Consider the following 21,578-nt stretch of genomic DNA (forward strand, 5'->3'; position numbering starts at 1 on the left):
CCAACAATTAGATTTCCTATTCCTATTTCATTCCTCGTTTCTTTTGGGGTCAAGTTCTCCAGCTTCTGTTTCATATCCGTTTACTACTTCGTGCTTTACGTGTTGTACAATTTTCTTCTTAATCCGTTAATCAGGTCATCCCTTGACTACAGACTTTCATAATCATCGAGTTAATAGTTAATAAAGGCAAATTAATTTTAGTCCTTTTTATTATTTATTACATTTATCCAGTATCGATCTAGACATTCAAACTGTATTTTACAAATTTTAATTTCTGAAAATATGAATATAAATGTTGTTTGTTTGCAACAAAAGTGAAACTTTGCGATAAAAGACGTAAGATATATATACGTAGGTACAAATCACCGTTGGTATTAACATGGCAAGTCTTTCTATCGATTTAGAAGACCTTTCTTAACCAAATTTATAATTTAGTCATTAAGGAATCCGAAGATAGGGAGCTTATCAAGAATTTGATAATATTCTCTGCAAGGTTCGGCAGTAACAAACATCGATTTTATTATTGCTTACTGGTTTTTAAAAATCGGTTTAATCGTCTCGTAATATTCCATTATACGTAGCTATGACAACGACGAAGAATAAAATCGCTTGCAATTCGAATTGTTCGTAATATTTTAATTATAATTGACCTTGTGAAAAATTAGCAAATACCCGGATACTTTTTCATCTAATCTTTCGTCAAAATCATTCTACAATTTCGTAATTTCTATGATTCTCTCGCCGTGTCCTTTTCTCTATTTCTCGATACTTTTTATTCACAGGATTACTTGTTTTTTTTTTTTTTTTTTTTTAGAGAAACCCAGAAGAGGCTGCGTTGGAGAGAGCAGCTTCGCCAGGGGATGCAGCTAGTCGGTCGCGAGCACCGTCACTTCCGGCAAGAATGAACTTTCCGAATGCTGAATGCAACGTCGTTCTCTTCTGGAAAGCACTTTGACAGAGCCCCACGGGTACATTACTAGGATTGCCGCCACCAATTGAACTCCCCCGACTCGCCGTTCATGGTTCAGCCCGGGCCTCGGCTCCCTTATGTCTGCAAACAGAGCCGCCCGAGGCGACACCGCCGTTCAGTCAATCGCTCGATTCAGAAACGATGAAGCAACTTGCAGATTCTCCATTGTTGACGGTATTTGACTTAGCCGCGCGTTGCGTTGGTTCGTTGGCTGGTCGCTGATCTGCATAATAGCCGTTAAACCCGAAAGGATTCGGACTCGCACGGCAACGCGACGGGATAAGTTTTCGAGTCAGAGTCGAGCAGCCTGATCAAGTCTCCTCGCGCGAAACTTCGGCACGCTCGTTGTTACTTAGCTACTAAGGAGAGAAATCGATTAGATATTCTAACGGAACTTTGGTCGAAACTTTCTTTGACGAAACACGTGTTTTCTTCGACTGATCGCGAGTTAGCGACAACAGCCGGATTCGCTGTTACATCCGCCTGTTCGGTTTGCCGGAGAATAATCGATTTCTGAAAGTCTGCTTCCCTCTGGTCCTACTGCTCTCTCTCTATTTTATATCGGGAAATATTTTCCTCCCTTTATCGTATAATACGCGTATCATAGGTGGCGGAAAGAACGAACGATCTCGTATGATACGAATCGCCGACGAGTTCGCGTAAAAGAAATTCTATTATACCGGAAGGAGCTGGAGGCCGAGGTTACGGCGAGAAGTTCTCGTCGGGTACCGCCTGCAGCCGAATATATAGCCGAAAAGAGGTTACAGATTGCATATTACCGAAATCCACTTTTCGAGACGGCGAGCTCGATTTCCGGTGGAAGGTGGTTGCTAACGCACATGGTTGCTCATAGTCTCGCTTTATACGACCGAAATTCCGACTAAGATGCAAGAGGACACAGAGGGCAGCGAGATGGAAGAAGCAAAGTAGCGGCGGAGAGGGCGGGCGGTACACAGGGGGAAGGGAGGAATTCGTAATATAGAGGGCCGCTCTACGACCCCGTTGGGAGGAATTCCGGGGTACGTTTTAAATTGCTGCATCCCCAACCTCCTTGTTTATGTATGCTACCGTGTTTCTTATTCTTGTGCGGCAGCGAAGGAGAGAGCGCGCGCCGCCCTAACTTTATGTGCACAGTGCCGGCATAAGTATGCAATCTATGCGTTGGTGTGACCGTATCCCTGTCTGCGTGATCGTACACGCGAAAACGCGAAGTCTATGTATTCCACGAAGGGAAAGGATGTATGAGTGAGCGGCGCGTACACGCGATCGCGCACCCTTTACACCAGTTTCTATGTGGCCGTGTGTATGTGTGTGTATTGTACGGTGAAACGTGGTCCTACGTTTCCTCGCACTCGCACCGTGCCGCTGCTACAGCCTCTCCCCACGATCCGGCCGCCGTTTTCTCCCGTGAATTCTTTTCGCCTTCCGAACCAGCTCCACGCTCTTTCCTTTCCTCCTTATTCCCCAACTTCAGACCCGACTTCAGAGCCACCCCTCCTGCTATCTACCGTTGAGTTGCGTCGGTTGCCTTTCCCATGTATCTGTCTTTCTTTCTCTTTCTCTCTCTTTCTCTCTCTTTCTCTCTGTTTCTCTATCGCCAACCCTCTTCCGTTCCATTCCTACCTTCCGGCCTCAATTGCTGTAATCTATGGCCTATACTGGTGGATTTAACCGTGGAATTGAGCCACGGTGATTTGTACGGTTTATTAATATTGCATCGGTGTCGGGGATGGAACTTGGCCATGGGTTTTCATAGATTTTCAACGACGACCGGATGATTATATGCACGTGAACGGATTGGCATATCGAGTGGTCGCGATGCACGGTTCCACCATGTAAACCAATTTTCTGACCGTGCAATTGCGGACTCGTTTCGGCGAATGTTCTTCTATCCTGCAGCGTCGGTGAAAGCTACGGAATATTTATAAGGTTTGATAGATGTACTTACAGCAATTTTTTCAACTTTTTTTTATCCTCTAAAAAACACGTTAAATACGTTAAATTTCGGAGAATCCGACTTGTATCGTAAACAATTGTATTTCGTTTGATCGGGTTTTGCAAAAATTGCGTTACTACGTTTTATCGTATAGTTTCTCATAAATATCGGTAGGATCATAATCGTGATTCGTAGCAAGTGGCGGAAAAACAATAACCGATAGGACGTATCAATCCATAGCATCGAGTAAATATTTATCAGCGTTCTATAGATTGCACTCTCTTGGGTTTAGGCTCACTCGTTATTTCGCTCGTGCTTCGTGTTACAGGAAATAGATTATCGTGCTGTGGTTTCATTGGCAGGAAATCACGCTTCAAGGCAATACGATCCTCACGTGCATCACTATGACAGTGATAACACAATGAATATTATCGTAATCTTGTGATATCAGCTTTCTCCACTTTGCCGCAGTTTGACAGCAAACGATCTTTCTTTGTACGACTAATTAGAGATTGTATCGATGGAAACAACCTACGATAATATTACGACATACACTGTGTAATGAATAGATACACACGTTTTCACGTTGAACGTAGCTTTTTATTTGTTTATTTTTCCTCTAAAAATTCACAAAAAATGGAACACGGAATAGGGAATGACACAATGATAAATAGGATTATTTGAAATATGTACTTATTCGTCGAGAAGAAACCTGTTCTTATGTGAACAAATATTTGATATTTAATAGAATCTCGAGTAACATGTATAGAACATACTCCTTTGCCAAATTTACACTCGGTAAAGGTTATTAGTACGGAATTTTAATATATAACGTTGATGTACTTACCTGTGTTCGCATGTACGCGTAACTTTCTAATTTGTACACATGCGTACATTTTATTTATAATGTTTACTAAATGAACGAGCAAATAGGTCAACAAATTATAAACAAATTTTACTTGTTGTTACACCGTATGAAAGACTATTCTTTATAAAATATTCAAAGACTGATTTCGAATAAATTTGAAGGTAAAGTGCGTTAAAATGTGTGCGTGTATGGAAAGTTTCATCTTTAAAAAGTAACTTTTAAAATCCGATTCTAACAGAGACAAAGTCTTCCGATGGACAAATCTTAGGACTTTAATAAGTTTTAAACTTATGAACAGCTGCGACGAAACTTGGCAAGAATATCGGTCCATTAAAGTGCTGCATAATGGTGCACTTTCACGGGTGATTATTTGCTCCTAAAGGAATATGTATACCGAAGGTAAGAAGGTTAACAAATTTTTTTCTATCTTTTCTTTTCTACAATTCGATGAAAAATATTCTAGAAATATAAAAATATTCGTTTATTTTGGTACGACCGTCTTTATTCTCTCGAAACGTTTCTTTTAGAAACGTTACAAGCAATGTGTTTTAAAAGGATCACAAGGATATAAAAGCGGAGAACAAAAAATTATTCAATGAATTTTTGAATACGATTATTAATGCTTGATAATTTATGGTATTTCCAGGAAAACTAAGATCAAAATAACTAGACATCGAAAATAGAAAGGAGAAGGAAATGTGCGAACTCGTATGACGAGAGGATACGTGGAGAAAGTACGAAAGAAAGATAATATTGGAAAGCAATTGTGATATTCTTAATTCGTTATTTTCTTAAATGTAATTTCATTATTTTCTTTTTCAATATAGTTTTGAGATATTTTTTTCTATATTATCGACAACGTTCGATCGGTCGATTCTTATTTTTCATTAAAAAGATTTAACAGAGATATTCTTACTTGAACTTATATCTGTGAAGTACATATACTATAATCATGATCGAGCTAATAGAAGAATTGTCTCGATTAGGTCGTATCTACTTTTTAAGATAAATCTATCGAACGAGACAAATCTACCCGATACGATGCTAATCATTTTACAGACACTTTACATCCTCCTTTTATTGTACGTGGTAAAGAGTTGAGATTTGCGCAGCGAATGTAATCTGCCGTTGACGAAAATGGCGCGGAACTCTTTACTCGAGTTTTTTATTCACGAGCAGGTGAATGAACGACGCTTGAATAAATGAGAAATCGAGTGAGCGAGAACGAGAGAGAATGCCGTGCGGCGCGGCGCGGCGTGCGCGAAAGAGCCGTGGGTGGAAAAATGACAGTTGTGCGAGCTATCGTGAATCGTCAAGTTTAAATCGAAAACGGATGTACGTTGTCGTGGTAATAGAACATTGTATGGATTTTATTTCAAATTTTTTTTCCTGGCTAACATTCGGATTTTATCCTTTTTTACTGCCCGACAAATCTGTCCTCGCCCATACCACTTAACACGCCTGTTACGCTTGTTTTCTATTTTTCATTTTTCCAGCTTTGCCAACCTTTTTCCGATTCCATCGTAAAAACTTTCAAACTCTGTGTTATTTTTGGCGCATAATACTTTTAATGTATACGAAGGCTCACGGAAGTATCTATCTCGATGCTTATCGTTTGCGTAAAGAGCTTGTCTCGTGTATCGTATTTGTATTGTACGTGTCGTATAAAAGATATCGAAATTTCAATGGTATAGCGAAGGTGTGTTTAGACCAAACGAGCAAGAATATAGAGAATTTGCTCGTGCTGGTTTATTGACAGCGACTATCGAGAGATCTGTTCGTAAACTCATTTACAGCGAAAGTGCTTCTTCGGGATAAAATAAACGCGAGCAAACGATTCGCCGAATATTTGCCAACAGGCGAAAGAACGCTCCTTTATAAATTATTATATTTTTGTGAGCTACTGTAGACGTATCGATACATTTGTTGACTCTTTGATCAACCGTGCCGACGAGTGATCGTAATTGATTAAAAATATGATAGAAAGTATCGTTAAGTGGGAAGGAAAGGATTGGCGATAATCTGATTGTTCGTTGGCAGTCAGATTGCATCGATGATTTCGATTAGGCTGGTAAATTCTAGTGAAAATCAAGTATGCGAACATACTGGCAGGCATTTCGTATATTGTGCGGAACCGGTACTTGTGCGTTCATATTTCCGTCATACACTTATTCCTTCAAATATTCAAGCACCGGTGAGCATCATGCAGAGAATTTTGAAACAGCCCCAGTGTTTTTGTTATAGGTACTTTTCTTTCTTTGGAATTGCATGCATGAATTCATAAGGACTAGTACAGCAATTTTATGCCAGGTAACACGAATTCGGTGATATTATCCCTATTTTTAGAACGAAACTGTAATTTGCATGCATATGCAAACAATGCATATAATGAAATGTAATGGATAATATGTTATAATCGAAAAATATTTTACGTTGAAACAAAGCACCGTTTTAACCGTTTAATAAAATTAAGCAAGTTGTTCGTTATCTTTGAAACGTAAAAGACGATCGTTTCTATGGTTATTCTATCTGCATAATGAAATTACTTATAATCAAGCGGGGAAAATAAATGGATCTTGCTCGGCTCGAAATTAATTAGTTATTGGAGAAAAGCGGTAATTACAGGTCTATTTTCGTATTGAAGCACGATCTAAACTGGATACGACATAGCTAAAATTTTATCTGAAGAGTTGGGTGCAAAATAATTCTCGCTTTCATCAGTTATTTAGTATTTTTCACATATAAATAGTAAGAAGCAAAATATACATAGTAAATCATTCATTTCTTTTAATTTGGGAAGAGCGTAGCGATTGAAAAAATATGAAGACTTAATTATTTAATATACCAGGCTTTTATCTCGCTTATTTTTAAATACTCTCATTTTTATCTCTTACCTTTTTCTCTGCGATCTTCATATTCTATTATATTTTAGAAGTCATGCTCGCTCTATACTTTTAAATATCAATTCGGCTTGTAAAGATTTAATCCAAATTGTAAAGAACGTTTAGACAGAGTAGGAATACGATATCCCTAAAATTAATTCTTCTCTTTTATTTTTTCGTTTTTTAATTAAACGCCTCTACGAAAACGCGAAACGTCGTTTGACAGCGACAGATTGCCACAGAAAATAAGATAGTCGCATGCATGTACTTATATAAGTAGCTCTCGAAATTTCAACCCTTGTCCACTATACCGACATGCTATATCATTGCGCCGAGTCGTTAAATATACCTATTACGTTGATTAGAAAAATGATATGTTTGATCACGTAATTTCAGGTTAACTTTCATTTACCCCATTTTTGAACAACTGCACCTAGCAGTGTAATTATTACTTTTGACCAAATGGGGCTACGACTGCAGCTTGCAGTCGACAACCGCTATGATTATACATATCAATGTATATTCGATCCATTTCCTTTTGCTAGAAAATGCGTCATATTTTCACGACCATCTCGTACCGTTCCTCCTGTCGCTCCTTTTTCACGTGTAGCTCGTAGGGAACATTTAAAACGATACATACAGTCATACGGAATACATAAGTACACGCATAGAATCATGTTCATATATACAGAGTGTTCCGTTGTACTATACATACGTGGGAACAGCAGGGACGATTCGGTATAATGAAATAAGGAGAAAGGTTCGTATAAATAGATATATACCCGATATGAGCTTGTTTTCGAGTAACGGCTTATTTTCTGTCGTTGGACGTTTCCTGATGGATCAACAATTTCCTGGCAAATTTCTGGCCAATTCTCTCTCTCTCTCTCTGAACCTGAATTCATTCGATTATTGAAACCTCGCGTTACAGTGGAACATCCTGTATACGGAATCAGTACTGAATACAGAATTTAGCACAAATAATCTTTTACGATGATAGCGACATTTAAGCTTTTAACGTTTAAAAATGTACGCAGATCTTCCTATTAAAGTCTGACTTTACCTAAATTATCCTTGATCGCATTACCGTTTCGACCAAACAAAGCCAATCGTTCCTTCTAGAAAGCGCTTTGTTTTTTCGGAAAATTCGATTCACGTCGAGTAAACAGGAGAAAGAACACCATGCCGGGCAAACCATTTCGCCCACAGATCACGACGAGAACGATGCGCCGTAAAGCATCAAATTCGTGACTCGTGGAGATCGTTTCGCCTGTAAGAAACCTGGGAGAGGTCGACGTTTTCGATCGTGGCGACTATGTCTTCTGCCTCTCCCCTCTTTCTTTCACGACACTTTTCCATAGAACTGTAAAATCTCGAGAATTCTGGTTATGTCAGCGTTCCTCCTTAAGTCCCTTCCTCCTTAAGGAATTTGCATTTGCACCGGCGAAAGGGGAATAGCCGATTGTCGTGGCGGATCATTGATATCCGTCGCATCCTTCCTTTCGCCTCTTGCCAACCGGTGCAGTGGTAACAGTCTAAGCATCGCAAGGAGAACCGGCAGAGATCGAGACGCGGCAGTAAACCTACTAGGCGTAGGTTTTGATGGCAGGCAACGGTGGCGAGCTAGTGGTGACCCGTGGACGCGGGGTTCGCGGAGGGATCTGGTCGGAGGGAAGGTTTGGATACCTTGTCGAGGATAGGCTGCCGGTGCAAGTAGGTTTAATATTTGATACCGCGGGCTGGTCATCCTGCCGAGGCGATAACACAGGCCCCGCGGGAACCTTCCGCCCAACATCCCTCGGAAAACGACTACCGCCAAACTCGCAACCACCCCTTCTCTCACTCCTGTCCGCCGCCTCCTTCTCCTTCTCACCCTCCCCCCTTGGTTCGTCCCATACTCGCTTCCTCTTCCATCGTACGCGATTCCATCTCGCGTAGATACCTGTACCGCAACCCTGTCCGTTCTGTCTTTCCTTCGTTCACCAGTTTGGTGTCTAGTCGTGCAACCATATCGCGTCGCCAGTCTTCCTACTGCCTATTACCGTTTCCCCTTTTTCAACGAGACGAACGATTGGCACCGATAAATATACTCGTTTTGAAACGCGTCTTCGTTGCTTTTGGTCATGTTCGCGGCAAGCACGTACATAGATACGTCGTTGTATTCGAGACGTTTTGTCGTACTTTTGGGATCGAACGTGTCGCGATCGCTTCCTTTGCCGCGTATTTCTTCTTCCATTCGGACGAGCAAGATCGTTCTGATTCGTTCGGTAACTATTCACGTTCCCTCTGTTGCTAATCGTCGAGGGAAAAGATTTAAACGGGTAGCGGCGTTGTAGCCAAAGGAACGAGCGTTTGACAAATATTTCGTACCTATATCTTGTTGTTTGTAAATTCAAACGATAAGAAAATTTCCAGAGTAGACCGACGGATGTAAAGAAATGGCAAAATCAACTTCTCTGTTGGTCAGTTGGATTGAAATCCAAGAGTCAAGAATAGCGCGAAACGGCTTTATTCGTTTATTGGATCGACGAAAGTCCTGTAGCCCTGTTGCCCTGCAGCCTTGTGGGAGTAACAGAGGGGATCTGGGTTACGAAGGGTCCATGACACTTTAAAAATTCATTATGAAATAGCTCACACAAATCTGCACTTACTACGAAGACACGACCGATCAAATAGCAGCACAAATACTCTCGATTGTTTCCGACTTTCAAATATACATGACATACAATCATTGTTCATTATTAATCACGTTGTACAAGCTCCAAATTTCAAGGTTGGAAACGGCAGACTGTAAGAAAATTGCCTCGATGAATTACGTAGATCTTCATATTTATAGATGCTACAGAATTATCGAGCTATAGATACGATCTCTTTTTATGTATCTTTAAAAAGTGTGTTTTAAGAACAAACAGTGACATTTAAAAAAAAATATATAAGCAACTTGGTTTAGGATCGTGATTATCGTGACTATACTCGTAGACGTTATATCGTCTAATTTTCCACGAAACAAAAAAGCAAACGCAGTTACGTTTAATTTATGGGATATCGTCGATTGCTATGTTATAGTTAAATACGCAAGAAAAGTCGTAAGAAAGATTTCATATCTGTCATAAATATTTGTTTGCTACGTTAATTTTTATAAAACAATTTGCATATTTTTCACTTGAATTTAATTGATTTGACAGAACGTAAGAATTTAGAACGTAGATGATATTTAGGAACGCGCGTTATGGAACCTGTCGTATAACAATCTCTTAAGCGACTGTATTATTCAAATTATTTAAAGAGTTCTTAAAACAATGCAGAAATATGTATAGTATATCTTCGACAGTAGCCTTGATCACTAATAAAAGATAAATATTTAAAAAGAGCGTATCGTCACCGTGGGCTGTAAAATATAATATATAAATAACATTATTTACGTGTTATATAAGAGGCTACTTTAAATAATAACGACTTAAAACGGCATAGATTAAGGCATGATCGAGTACAAACAAAGGCAAATCGATTATTCTTTCGAATAATGCATACGGCGGCTTTTGTTTTACCGCAACTGCACTAGGAAGAAAACGAAGACTGTTCCAGTCGAGGTATTGTATTTAGTTATTTTCTTTGTTAAAATGGCGATGTTTCAATAGCAAACGTGATATAAATGGTTCACAGTGCTTAATAATATATCGTTCGTTGATCGCAGTTGTTCATTCTTTATAAAATGGGACGAAAGAAAGTTACGTCACTGCGTAAAAGATCTGTAAGGCAATCGTAAAGTAGGACAACTCTTCATTTCTTACCTTTTCTATTGAAAGTTAAAACACGCGAATTAATTTAATCTAATCTAATTCGATCTTTCGATAATTATTATTAAATAGTAAAATGTAAAATCTCTGAATCGTTATTATTTCGTTTCGATAGTTAATACCCCTTATGCGCACGTTAGTACGTAAGTACGTAATTGCGTAGAAAACCGACATACACGTCACTGTGTACAAAATTTTTCAATAAATTATTCCCAACGATTCCCAACGATAAAATAAAATGTAACTTTATTTAGTTTTAGATCAGCAAAGGTACATCGAGTAGCCAATATCATGGCATAAAAATACGAAAAAATACGAAGAGATACCAGAATCTATGGAATCTCTAATACCGTCATTAGCAAAAACGAAATGAATTCGTTTGAAAATCTGTTCGACGCGACGAATCGATAAACAACGATCTTAAACTCTGCTGTACGGAATCGCGTGGATAAAATCGTTCGAAGTGTTCAAGATACAGGTAATCCATGGAAGAATATCGACACAAAACTATGGTTCACAGTCGAGTCGCAATTTTCAGGATGTCGAAGATAAATGACGAAAGCGACGTGTAGTAGCAACGAGTGGCAGCAGCAGCAGCAGCAGTAGCGACCTTGGTGTTAAGGGTGACTGAGACCGACCAGTTTACGACGTAGCTGCTAATCCAACAGCAGGTTGGGCGACAGCCGAGCGAGAGATTTCGCGGTGATCGAACAAAAGCGCGTCGCGAGGGAAGAAAAGTAGGTAGACGACACGAGGCGTCTTCGACGAGACAAGGCTGCACGGGGCAAGGTTCGGTAGGAACGCGGGGGTGGCTCGACGTTGGCTAGGAAGGGCGTGTAACGTCGGTGGGGGAGTGAAAACGAGACACGGAACGAGATTCTAGGGGAGAGGAAAGGAAACGGGACGAACGAGGCGAAAAGAGGGAGGGTAAAACGCAGGGAGGATGAAGAAACGGGTGGTCGCGGTTAGCGACACCCATGCCGAACACGAAAGCAAAGCGAAAGATGGCCGACGAGAATCGTGCTAGGAGCGCACGCGTGACCACGCTAAACTCCGCCTATGCACGATATACCCCTTCGTCCCGGTTGTTCTCGGCTTACCTCGTGGCGAACAACCCCTCTGCTGTGAGCACGCGCCACTCTGCGAATATCCTGGATCACCGACCATCCCCTGTCCCGACGTTTCCCTCTTCGTCCTTCGATCCCTCCATCCCCGGTGGAAGAGTTCATCCACGAAGCACCGTTCGCCGCGCCGGCCAGTCAGCGCCAAAAAGTGCACAGTTTCACCACAACATCCCGTGTATCGTACGATTCTACTACGTCGGTGATCGAATCGTGACAATCTGACGGTGGACAGTTTCTTCTTTGTTCGAAAATTCCAAGTGGCTGTTGGTTCAGTGACCGCATTAGCGTGCCGCTACGAATTCGATCGCTCGGTCGTTCCTATCTCGGCAACGTTTCACCATTGCCGGACTCGTTCGGAATCAGCTGCTCGCTCGACAGGAAAATTATTTATTCGCATTATTTATTCAAACGCGTCGCTACACTACCTACTTTCTGTCTACGTCACCATCGCGAAGTGCGAGATCTTCCGATTCGAAGGAATCGGAACGTTTGGCCGTCGCCATGGTTCAGACATAGAACTAAACCGAGTGCGAGTAAAATCCAATCACCGTGTCCGTGATCATGTGCATCATGGACATCGAAGAGATGCGCGATCTCTTCGACGAACGAGTCTAGTTAAATCGACTGAAATCGCCGCGGTCCGATCGGTGGTGTCAAGAACGAAGATGAGTGGTGGCTCGTAAAACGGCAGTGCAAAGATCAAGTACTATCGTAAGAACAACTGTAATAATAATACGGTGATTCGTCGTTCGTATAGCCAGTGCGTCTCGCGATTAGTCTGCAAGCGATTTGACGAAAGCGAATGTGAAGGTACTCTGAGAGGAAATTGGGTGCAGAGAGGACATCGATAATTCTTTTTACACAGATGCGAACCGCGAACACCGATGTGAAGAGGAAGCGCGGCTACCGCTGCTGGTATCGTTCTGTTTGAGGGCGTCGGTTTTCGACTGGTTTAGGTCTAAGCCTGGCAGCTTAGCCTCGACTAGCTTCAGGATGATGTACTCGCCGGACAAGATGATGGGGAGCAAGGGGCTCCACGGGGCACCCATCACGGCCCCCGGCTGTTTCCCTTCGGGAAGGTATTCGCCGCCGCCTTATCGTGCCGCACCGGATCCCATGCCGCCACCACCGCGACGCTGTATGCCCAACCCTACGGTGAGTGATCGCCGTTTTATCCCGTCTTTTATTTCCACTTTCGATCTTCGACATCGCGATTTCCTCTTCGCGAGCAGGGGACCGACGTGACGCGATGCGATCAGATGCGACGGGAATTTCGCATCTCGATAAAACGCCTCTTACGTGGCAAATTTGTTCCTAGATGGTTCGACCGTGGGATGATTGCTCGTGGATATCGCGGATTTAGCCGGTTTGTAGGAAGCGGATAAACATGGTCTTAGTAGAGTCTGATTTCTTATTCCAGTTATACGCGTATAACGTAATTTTCAAGTAGTTCGAGTGATACTTGACAGTCTTCGAGTAATATCGATACCTTCGAGCAATGATATAAACAACAAGATAAAAAAGTGTGTCTTTTGTTAATTTTCATATCTTCAGTGTTTAATGCGTTTGCAGATTCGAAGGGACGATAAATGATAAACGATTATCGGTTTAGTTGCATTTGCTCGTTCCGGTAAATACTATACCTACTTCATCTTTTTCAACCACCGTTTCGTTATTTTACAAGTAACGTATCAATTTTTCAATCGCGTTCTGCATAAAATTTTTCTTTCCTTCTCCGCTAAAAAGTCGTTTTTTTTATACTTCTAACACTTATACACTCTTTATCTTTCAACTTTTTATTTTAACGTTTATTTTAACTTTGATTCGTATGCCGTAGCTTGTTTCGTGTAAAATTGAAATATTATGTTTCTAGCTATAGTTGGTTATTTGGATTGTAAATTGTATTGCGAATGTAAATTAAAGTTTCGTGAAATCTACGGTAACGTAAAACGATTGATTTAGATTTTGCATCGTCCGTATTTTGGAATTGCAATGAAACTAATTATTCACGATTACTTTCGAACGTATTGTCTTCGCGATATCTACGAATCTTTAAATCGATCTATCACGATCAGACGCCAATAAAAAGGATATTAAATTTTGCGCTTCCTTTGTGTTTTAATGAAAACACGTTCGATAAATTACTAATTACTAATCGTTCGTTTAAAATACAAATTTTCGTTACATTCGGAAGATATAATCATGTAAATAGCTTTTCCAATTACGAGCATTGTTTTACTCAAAAGCCAACGTTTTTATCTATAATATATGTACATATTCAGAATTAACTCTTTCCTCGATTTCAGCGTTGCTTAAATGGCAATCGTCCGCTATTGTAACATTTAAAATACGATTAAAGTTTCATCGCGTAAATTGATCGCTTTCGTTGCGTTATTATTTTATCGGGAGTGGTGTAAGAAATCGGTCGAGGTGGCAACATAAATCAAAATCCTACGATTAAAGTTTGCAAAGAATGATACATTATACATGAAGATGGGCGACTGCTGGCTGAAAGAAGTAGCCTGATACATTTGGAATGTAAGGGCGCGATAAAAAGAGACACTGGAAGTTGGAATCATCCATTTTCATTGGCCACAAGTTTCCCTGCCACATGTATCACATATTTCGTACATCCGTCGTTTATCTTACGGATGCGGCGCACCTCCGCGACGCTTACCGTACTCTTCGCCAACACCGACGATTTCAACCTTTTCGATAGAACGATATCACCTTCGTAGCTTTATCTCCCGCATCGAGAGATGAAAAACTTGTATTCCACGCTTAACAAATATTTGGTTTATCGAAGCTTTCCTCTCGTTAATCCGTGTGTCAGAAAATTTCAATTTTCTAAGCTTAAAAAATACGATTTATTATCTTTAAATAGAATGTTAAATAATTAATCAATACGTTACGGTGCCTGGTATTAAAGATAAAAGTTTATTCGTCTCGGGTTCCAAGTTATACTTGGTCGGAATAAACAAGCGTAAGAAATCGTATAACAAAGGCGCCTTATCAGACATCGTATCGCTCAAAGGTTCAAACAGTTATAGAAGATTCACTAGCGGGCTCTGAAACGCTCGATCCAAGTGCAGCCAGCGTCCTACATGGATCGAGTGTATGACGTCGATTGGATCCTTAAGAAAAGCAACGATGTCCATAGAAAAGCGGTTGCCCTAAAGTAGGGTGTTCGTTCGGTCGATACTCGTTTGGCGATACTACGTTTCATTATCAGGACCGTACAGTCGAGTAGCCGAGCTATCTAAACGGAATCAATCGGAGTCGAGATGTAGGTGCCGGTTTCCGTTGGCGTATCCTTCCTTTTTCTTCCAACATATCGGACGTGGTCGTTTCGTCGAACTTCCAACATATCCATTCGCAGAGCTGAAATCCCTCTCCCTGCTGCAGGCAGAGCGGTCCTCCGTGCTGGAAAGGGTACACGTCAAATCCAGACTCGTTTCAGCGACCGCTCTCCTGGATCTCACGATCTCTTTCCTCCGGTGCGGCGCAGCGCGGCGCGGCACAGCGTGTCGCGGACTCCATGGTCTTTAGTTTATTCATGTGACGTAATAGGATAAAAACCGTCGCTACGAGCCGAGTGGCTGGATGAGATTACAGGCCGTACTGTTCCGCCAGGTATCGTGGATCCGATGTAATCGTTCTTTCCTGCGATTTTTTTCGGTCGTCCTACGTCGGTACATCGCGTATTTTTCCGCCGCTCCTCGCCGTTCTTCGTACAGTTGCCCGACGCGCGTTGCGCTGCACATCCCCTTCGGAACCGTTTTACATAGGCTACGATTCGCCGCGACTATCGCGGAAATATTTAACGAACAGATACGTTCGTAGATACCGTGGAGAAGTTTCTTTGGCGCATGCTGCAAACACGCGAACGCGAATACGCGGGAATCGAGGAAGTTTGGAGGGTCACGCGGAATGAGGAATCATTGGTATTTTTTAGATTCAAGATTCAAGAAAGGGGAACATTAGCTGACTGGTTATTTCTTTTCTGGCTATTTCAGACGCGATGCTATTTTTGCCATTTAAATCCATAGACAGTAAATATAGTAGCAAAACATACGTTTAACAGGGTTAAATTGGAACGTGTTCAAAAATACGCCTTCGACCCTTTTAGGTCTATATTTCTAAATTATAAATTATAATTTACATTTACAATACGGAGATCGATCTTTAATAATTAGCATTTTTTTATTGTAAGGACACATACTTCTGTTTACTTATTCCTGTATCAGAGCTTTCTTCTTCGTAACTTACAATTAATTGTAACAAAATGCAACACGACTGTGTCAAATTAGCGATCTAACATAAAATGTACTATCTGATATAAAATGTTTTTAAATAATTTTTCCCAAAGTTTGTGGCTACAAAAATAATAACGTTATATCGTATAAATGAAATTTAACATTTAGCAGCCAATTGGTAAAAGTGCTTTGGAATAAATTAAACAACCAATTAAACGTTATTACTTTAACTCGAAATATAAACGTTTTAATTTGTCGAAACTTATTAGAATTAGTTGGATTAATATTTAAAGGAGAAACGCGAAACGTACCTATTCGTAAGTACAAGCGCTTATTTTATAATTATAAGTTAAAAATACGATAAAACGAGTTTAAACAATTTTCAGCAGTCTTTAAGTATTTTATCAAGTTCTAGGAAGGTCAGTCGTGACAAACGTTAACTCGCTAATGCAGTTAATTGTTCGTAAACATGGTCCGTGAGCCCTGCCCATGATATTAATTATCTATGATAATTAATACAGTTTTCATTACGCATTCATTGTACCACTGGTAATTATTCACGTTTCGATGACCATCGCTTCGCGCGTTTTCCGCAACGTATCTTCTGCTTGGCCAGAATATCGATCAGGTTGCTTAATAATTAATTAATTAACATTACCCTTTCCGCAGATCATTAGTTTCTTGAATTTCCATGTGCGATCTGCTCACGCGACTATTATTATTCTTTTATAAATGTAAGGAAGTATATATAAGAATCGTCGATAGAAAAATTTATCGAATCGGATCTTAAATGGTTATTTTCCTCTGTTAGAGCGAGCGAGTTTCCAATACTCGCGTGTGTGTATATATAGGGTGGTTGGTAACTGGTGGTACAAGCGGAAAGGGGGTGATTCTACGCGAAAAAAGAAGTCGAAAATATAGAATAACAATTTTTCGTTCGAGGCTTTGTTTTCGAGAAAATCGACTTTGAATTTTCGCTCGGTACGCGTGCACTTTATCGCGTCTCGTTATAACGGATCTCACTGTAGATCGTTGTCTCGATGGAAAAATTAAAAAAAAAAAAGAAATTAAAAAAACAATTTTTATTCTATATTTACGACTTCTTTTTTCGCGTAGAATCACCCCCTTTCCATTTGTACCACCAGTTACCAACCACCCTATATATACACACACGCGAGTATTGGATTTAATTGAAGTAGCTGCGTAGATACTTTTGTTTTAGTTTCTTTAATACGCTAATTTCATATTGGTTATAATTCAGAATGTGTATACCTATTGTAGATTTAAAAATGGGAAATCATCTCGAATCAAAGTAAAAAGGCTAATTTTATTGTTCACAGTGAATTAAATATCTGAATCATCGTTGTCGGACAATATGAAAAATGAAACAATTAATGGTAAACGTGTGCATCTTTGACAGGACCATTAACTTATCGTTCGTAGACTACGATAACTTGTTAATACGCAGAATGAGATGTATTAATTTCGTTAATGTCAATCGTAAGGGTCGCATTTGATTTCTGCTTCCCATTTCTATGTGAATATCGAGAGTGTAAATTATAAGGACATCGTATATTAATATCGCGGATCTTACGTCTATCGATTAAAATACAAGTCGATAGAAATTTTCAGTAGCGACCTGTCACGAATTTAATTTTCCCGAGCGTGGCAACTCAAGATTTTAACATGCGGTACGAGTAAACGTTTTATCGTTAATGTTTTATTGAATTTATCTTGATCAACGTGCTCAACACGAATCCAAAGTCGAATATAAATAAATGAATTTCATTAAGAGACGCTAACGTAGTAGCTTCGAGCTTCGTGTTTGCGAGACAAAGCACGATATTTGAAAATAAACTCTTGTTCCTGCATTATTTCCCACTTTCTATTGTAGTTTCGGATTTTCGTAAAATTATCAGCCTCGAATTTATTAATATACGATCCAACTACTATGCATTAAGGAAAGAATCGACCTATAATATATGTATTTCCGCCTCTTACAGCTTCGTTGTTATTACGCCGAGGAGCTTATGCCGCGATAAAGAAGCAGCTCCGCTTTCCAGTAGTTTCGATAAAACAACGGAAACCAATTCGAAACTAAACGAATTCAATTTTTGAAACGCGCTGTAAATACATAATTTTTACGCTTTCGAATATAAAATCAGCAAATATCTTTCTTGGTCTTCAAACAAATACAATGTAAACGTTTCAGCTGCTTCCTCGTAGCTGTAAGTTTCTTTGAAATTAAATCGTCTTCACGATGACCAATTAATCTCGACTAATTGCGAGTCACTAATCGGAAAACGGTAGCGCGCTAAAGTTTGACGGAAAAATCGGGAATAATTATCGCGTGTGAAACGGAATATCGCGTTGGAAAAAATAACCGATAACTGTTACGAGTTACGACTCTTGAGGGACTCGACAGTCGACGGTGACGATTATCGATTGGCCGGTCCGGTCGGCTACATTCACCGCGTCATCAGCCATTAACCATCGAAAGTAAACGCTCTCTTTCCGATGAACCAGCCAAGACCGCAAAACAACGTCAACGGAAATTGGGAGAATTTCATGGTCCGACACGACGCGACGCGACGTCGACGCCGACGCCAGCGACAGCGTGGCTGCTGCATTAAGAATTGAATGACAATTACACGGCGATGTGCTAATGTAATGTATTCTCAGTTATAAAATGTTAATTAACGTGAGAAATAACGTATGGCCAAGTTTATCTGTTATTATACGTATACATGGAACGAGAAACGCTATATCGGAAGTTAATACGCCTTTGTTGAATGAAAGAGAGAGAGAGTACGACAAATAAGTTTTGAGAAGTAGAATACGTAAAATATGAACGCGCATTCGCGGTGTATTCACGTTCTTATTTTACTAGAAATTTAATACGTACGGAGCTTTTCATTGAAAATGATAATTATATGAGAATGCTTAACTTTGCTCTTCTTCTTCTTGCTTCTTCGCGTTTGTCCGTTTTCAGATGTCCTCTTTCTTTTGGATATGTACTCTAATGATAAAAAGCATGGAACGTACAAAAGGTAGTGGTAAAATTATACCTAATATCGAAGGCAGACATTTAAAAGTTATGTATATTTTAATAACATCTTTTTAAGTACAACGCAAGACATTTATTTTCGGTTATATATTCTAGATTCGGGGAGAAAATTCTTTGACAACATCGACCATGGCACGATGATTTAATACGCGATCGTTCTGTAACTTGCTAACAAAATTCGAATGTCAGAGTTCCGCTACATTGACGGAACGCTTGTACTAAAAATTTATCGACAATTCCAAACGACCACCTCGACAACGTTTCAAGTTTTCTGCTTCGTTACATCATTGAAGTCTTCGCCAGGATCTTTACCAAGAAAGGTCGGAGCCATTGTAAGCGACAAAGATGAGCAAGTCAAACCGCGTAGAACCAGCTTCGTCAATAGTTGAAGTTTGAACAGCGCTCCTCTTGTGCGATATAACGAGCTTTTCTACAGAAGCTAACTATTCTACGGAAATCATGTACCCTGTGGCCGGATTTCCGGAATCTTCGCTGAATTCAATATTTGAATAAGCGGTACATTTCTACCTGCAGCTAGCAAGAAAATCTTTGCAACCAAGTATACCGTGTGACGTCGCGTCAAGTTGTATCCAGTTCCTTCGGTTACGTTCGTGGCGAGCTATGTATACATACATATGTATATACACGTATGTATGTAAGTGCGCTGTATAGCATACTGCGTACACGTGACATTCGTCAAATTTGCCAGTTACCGACCTTTTTTTTGAAATTCCTTATTTACCCACAAAGGAACCAATTTCGTACCGTCTCGAAACATTTCTAATCCAAAAAGACATAATTTTATTTACTGAAACGGTTACTCTTACTTCGACGATGTATTCTTAATATTTCTTGTACAGAACTCTCTTGATTACCTCATACATACCCATAGATCTTTGTTTTTCTTTCGATAGAAAAATAATCGAAGGCAGGTTGAAAATAACATGATACGCGGAGAAGAGAGAGAGAGAGAGAGAGAGAGAGTGAGCGAGTGTGTGAGAGTGTGTACAGTGTACAGTATTCAGACAGAAATCTGAAAAGTGACATATGCGTCAAGTGGATGGAACGGTGGTTTGGCGGAGCAGTAAGGCGATAATTAACGTCAGGTCTGTTTGACAGACCGGCATCGAGCCGGGTTATACGTATTGAGGTGGCGCGCGGCACAGGCCAAGAGGGATGAACGCGTATTCGTGCGTTACCGTTCGGTTGGGGTTGCAAGCCATGAGATTGCATAATCGATATCTTGCTTACACCTGTGCCACTCGCAAGTGCGCATCTGTGCACTGTGCACTTGCCGAGGAAAAAAGGTAAACGCGCTTGAAAAAGGTCATCCGTGGATGCTTATCATTTATCATTGGTACATTTACGTAACCTGTATGGGTTCGTGTGAATTGATTATGCCACTTTCGATGCGTGACTACTTCTCTTCTTCTTTTCTGTCGTTGCGTGTAGACAGGTAACGCATCGCCACGACCGTGTTCCGTCGGAGATGTAAATTTAACGATATGATTTTTTTAAACACGTAAATTGTCGGCAATCACAGCCGGAAATTCAACTTTTATCTTTACAAATTAAACAAGAGCTTGAGCGAATGTTAACGACGAAATACGCATCGGAGATGGTCGATGCGCTTGTGTCTGTTTACGCACAGTGTACAGCGACGTACAGGATGATCCCCCAACAGAGTCAATTTAGAAGATGTATTTAATTTGAGGAAAATCATAAGTAAGTCAAAGTATAAGCACCGTAAAATCGTTTCGACGATAAAGCGCAAATCGCAATTGCGAGCAAGCGTTTAGTCTTCTTTTTTTTAAAAATGTAGGATACGTCAAATAGGTATGTACCTGCTACAGACGTAGGATGTATATAGATATATCGCGATGTTAACGAATAGAGAGTCTAAGGGTTGATTGATTCATACGCATTTCGTAACTCCGTGATGATAGAAAATTAGGTTTCGTAAATGGAATTTTGAATGTGACCTCGTTTAACAAGCTTGCAAATCTCCCATGTGTTTCGTTCCAAAATCGAACATTTGTATTCGTCGTACACGCTCATACCGCTCATCGATAAATGTACCATAAATAACTTGATAAATATCAATGTCAGAGATATTTCAAAGTCAGCATAAATGTCGCAAAAATGTTCGCCTTGAAAAATGCATATATCTAGAGGACTATGTACAGTATATTTATCGACGTTCATGGTGTCCATTTGCTTTAATACAAAGTATTTTATATAATTTCTCGTACAAAACATAGCTTATATATAAACAGCGTGTGGATGTTTCTGGTATTGGTAAACGGGAGAAATCAAAAACCCATGATTTTGGCGGTTTGAATAATTCTACTGTTAAATGATAGTACCTATTACCTATCGTATTACATGTATCGATATACGGTCCTTTTTATGGCCATAATATATTATTACAACTACAGCTAACACAGTCTCCGTACGTCTTCCGTACTCAACGGTGCTACCGAAAATTTCCTCACGAATACGGATGCGTACGTATAAATGTCAAGGTTCCCCAAACGCAAGAGCTTACAGTAAACGTGTATTAAGAGACACGGGGATTTATGGCCCGCGAAGAACTCGAACGAGGAAGAATAATACGATATATTGCTCCAGCGAATACTACTATAGTCGTATCGCGGTATAGTCCTGGACGCGATGCG

The 21,578-nt window shown here is 40.2% G+C and overlaps 2 protein-coding genes across 2 annotated transcripts in view; both read left to right on the forward strand.

Moving 5' to 3' along the window:
* LOC100748421 (transcription elongation factor B polypeptide 3) overlaps nt 1-3,537 on the forward strand; it is a 29,154-nt gene extending 25,617 nt beyond the window's left edge. The window contains exon 10 of the mRNA XM_012389306.3: nt 815-3,537. The gene's annotated coding sequence lies outside the window, so the exon portion shown is untranslated. The remainder of the gene's footprint in view (nt 1-814) is intronic.
* A 7,079-nt stretch (nt 3,538-10,616) lies between these two features.
* The window catches only part of LOC100748782 (inhibitory POU protein), a 58,592-nt gene continuing 47,630 nt past the window's right edge, over nt 10,617-21,578 (forward strand). The window contains exons 1-2 of the mRNA XM_033322498.1: nt 10,617-10,931; nt 10,992-12,732. Of these exons, the coding sequence (XP_033178389.1) occupies nt 12,571-12,732 (162 nt within the window). The 5' untranslated portion in view covers nt 10,617-10,931; nt 10,992-12,570. The remainder of the gene's footprint in view (nt 10,932-10,991; nt 12,733-21,578) is intronic.

The sequence above is a fragment of the Bombus impatiens genome, unplaced genomic scaffold (assembly GCF_000188095.3).
Source record: "Bombus impatiens unplaced genomic scaffold, BIMP_2.2 scf_0640, whole genome shotgun sequence".
Taxonomy (NCBI): Eukaryota; Metazoa; Arthropoda; class Insecta; order Hymenoptera; family Apidae; genus Bombus; species Bombus impatiens.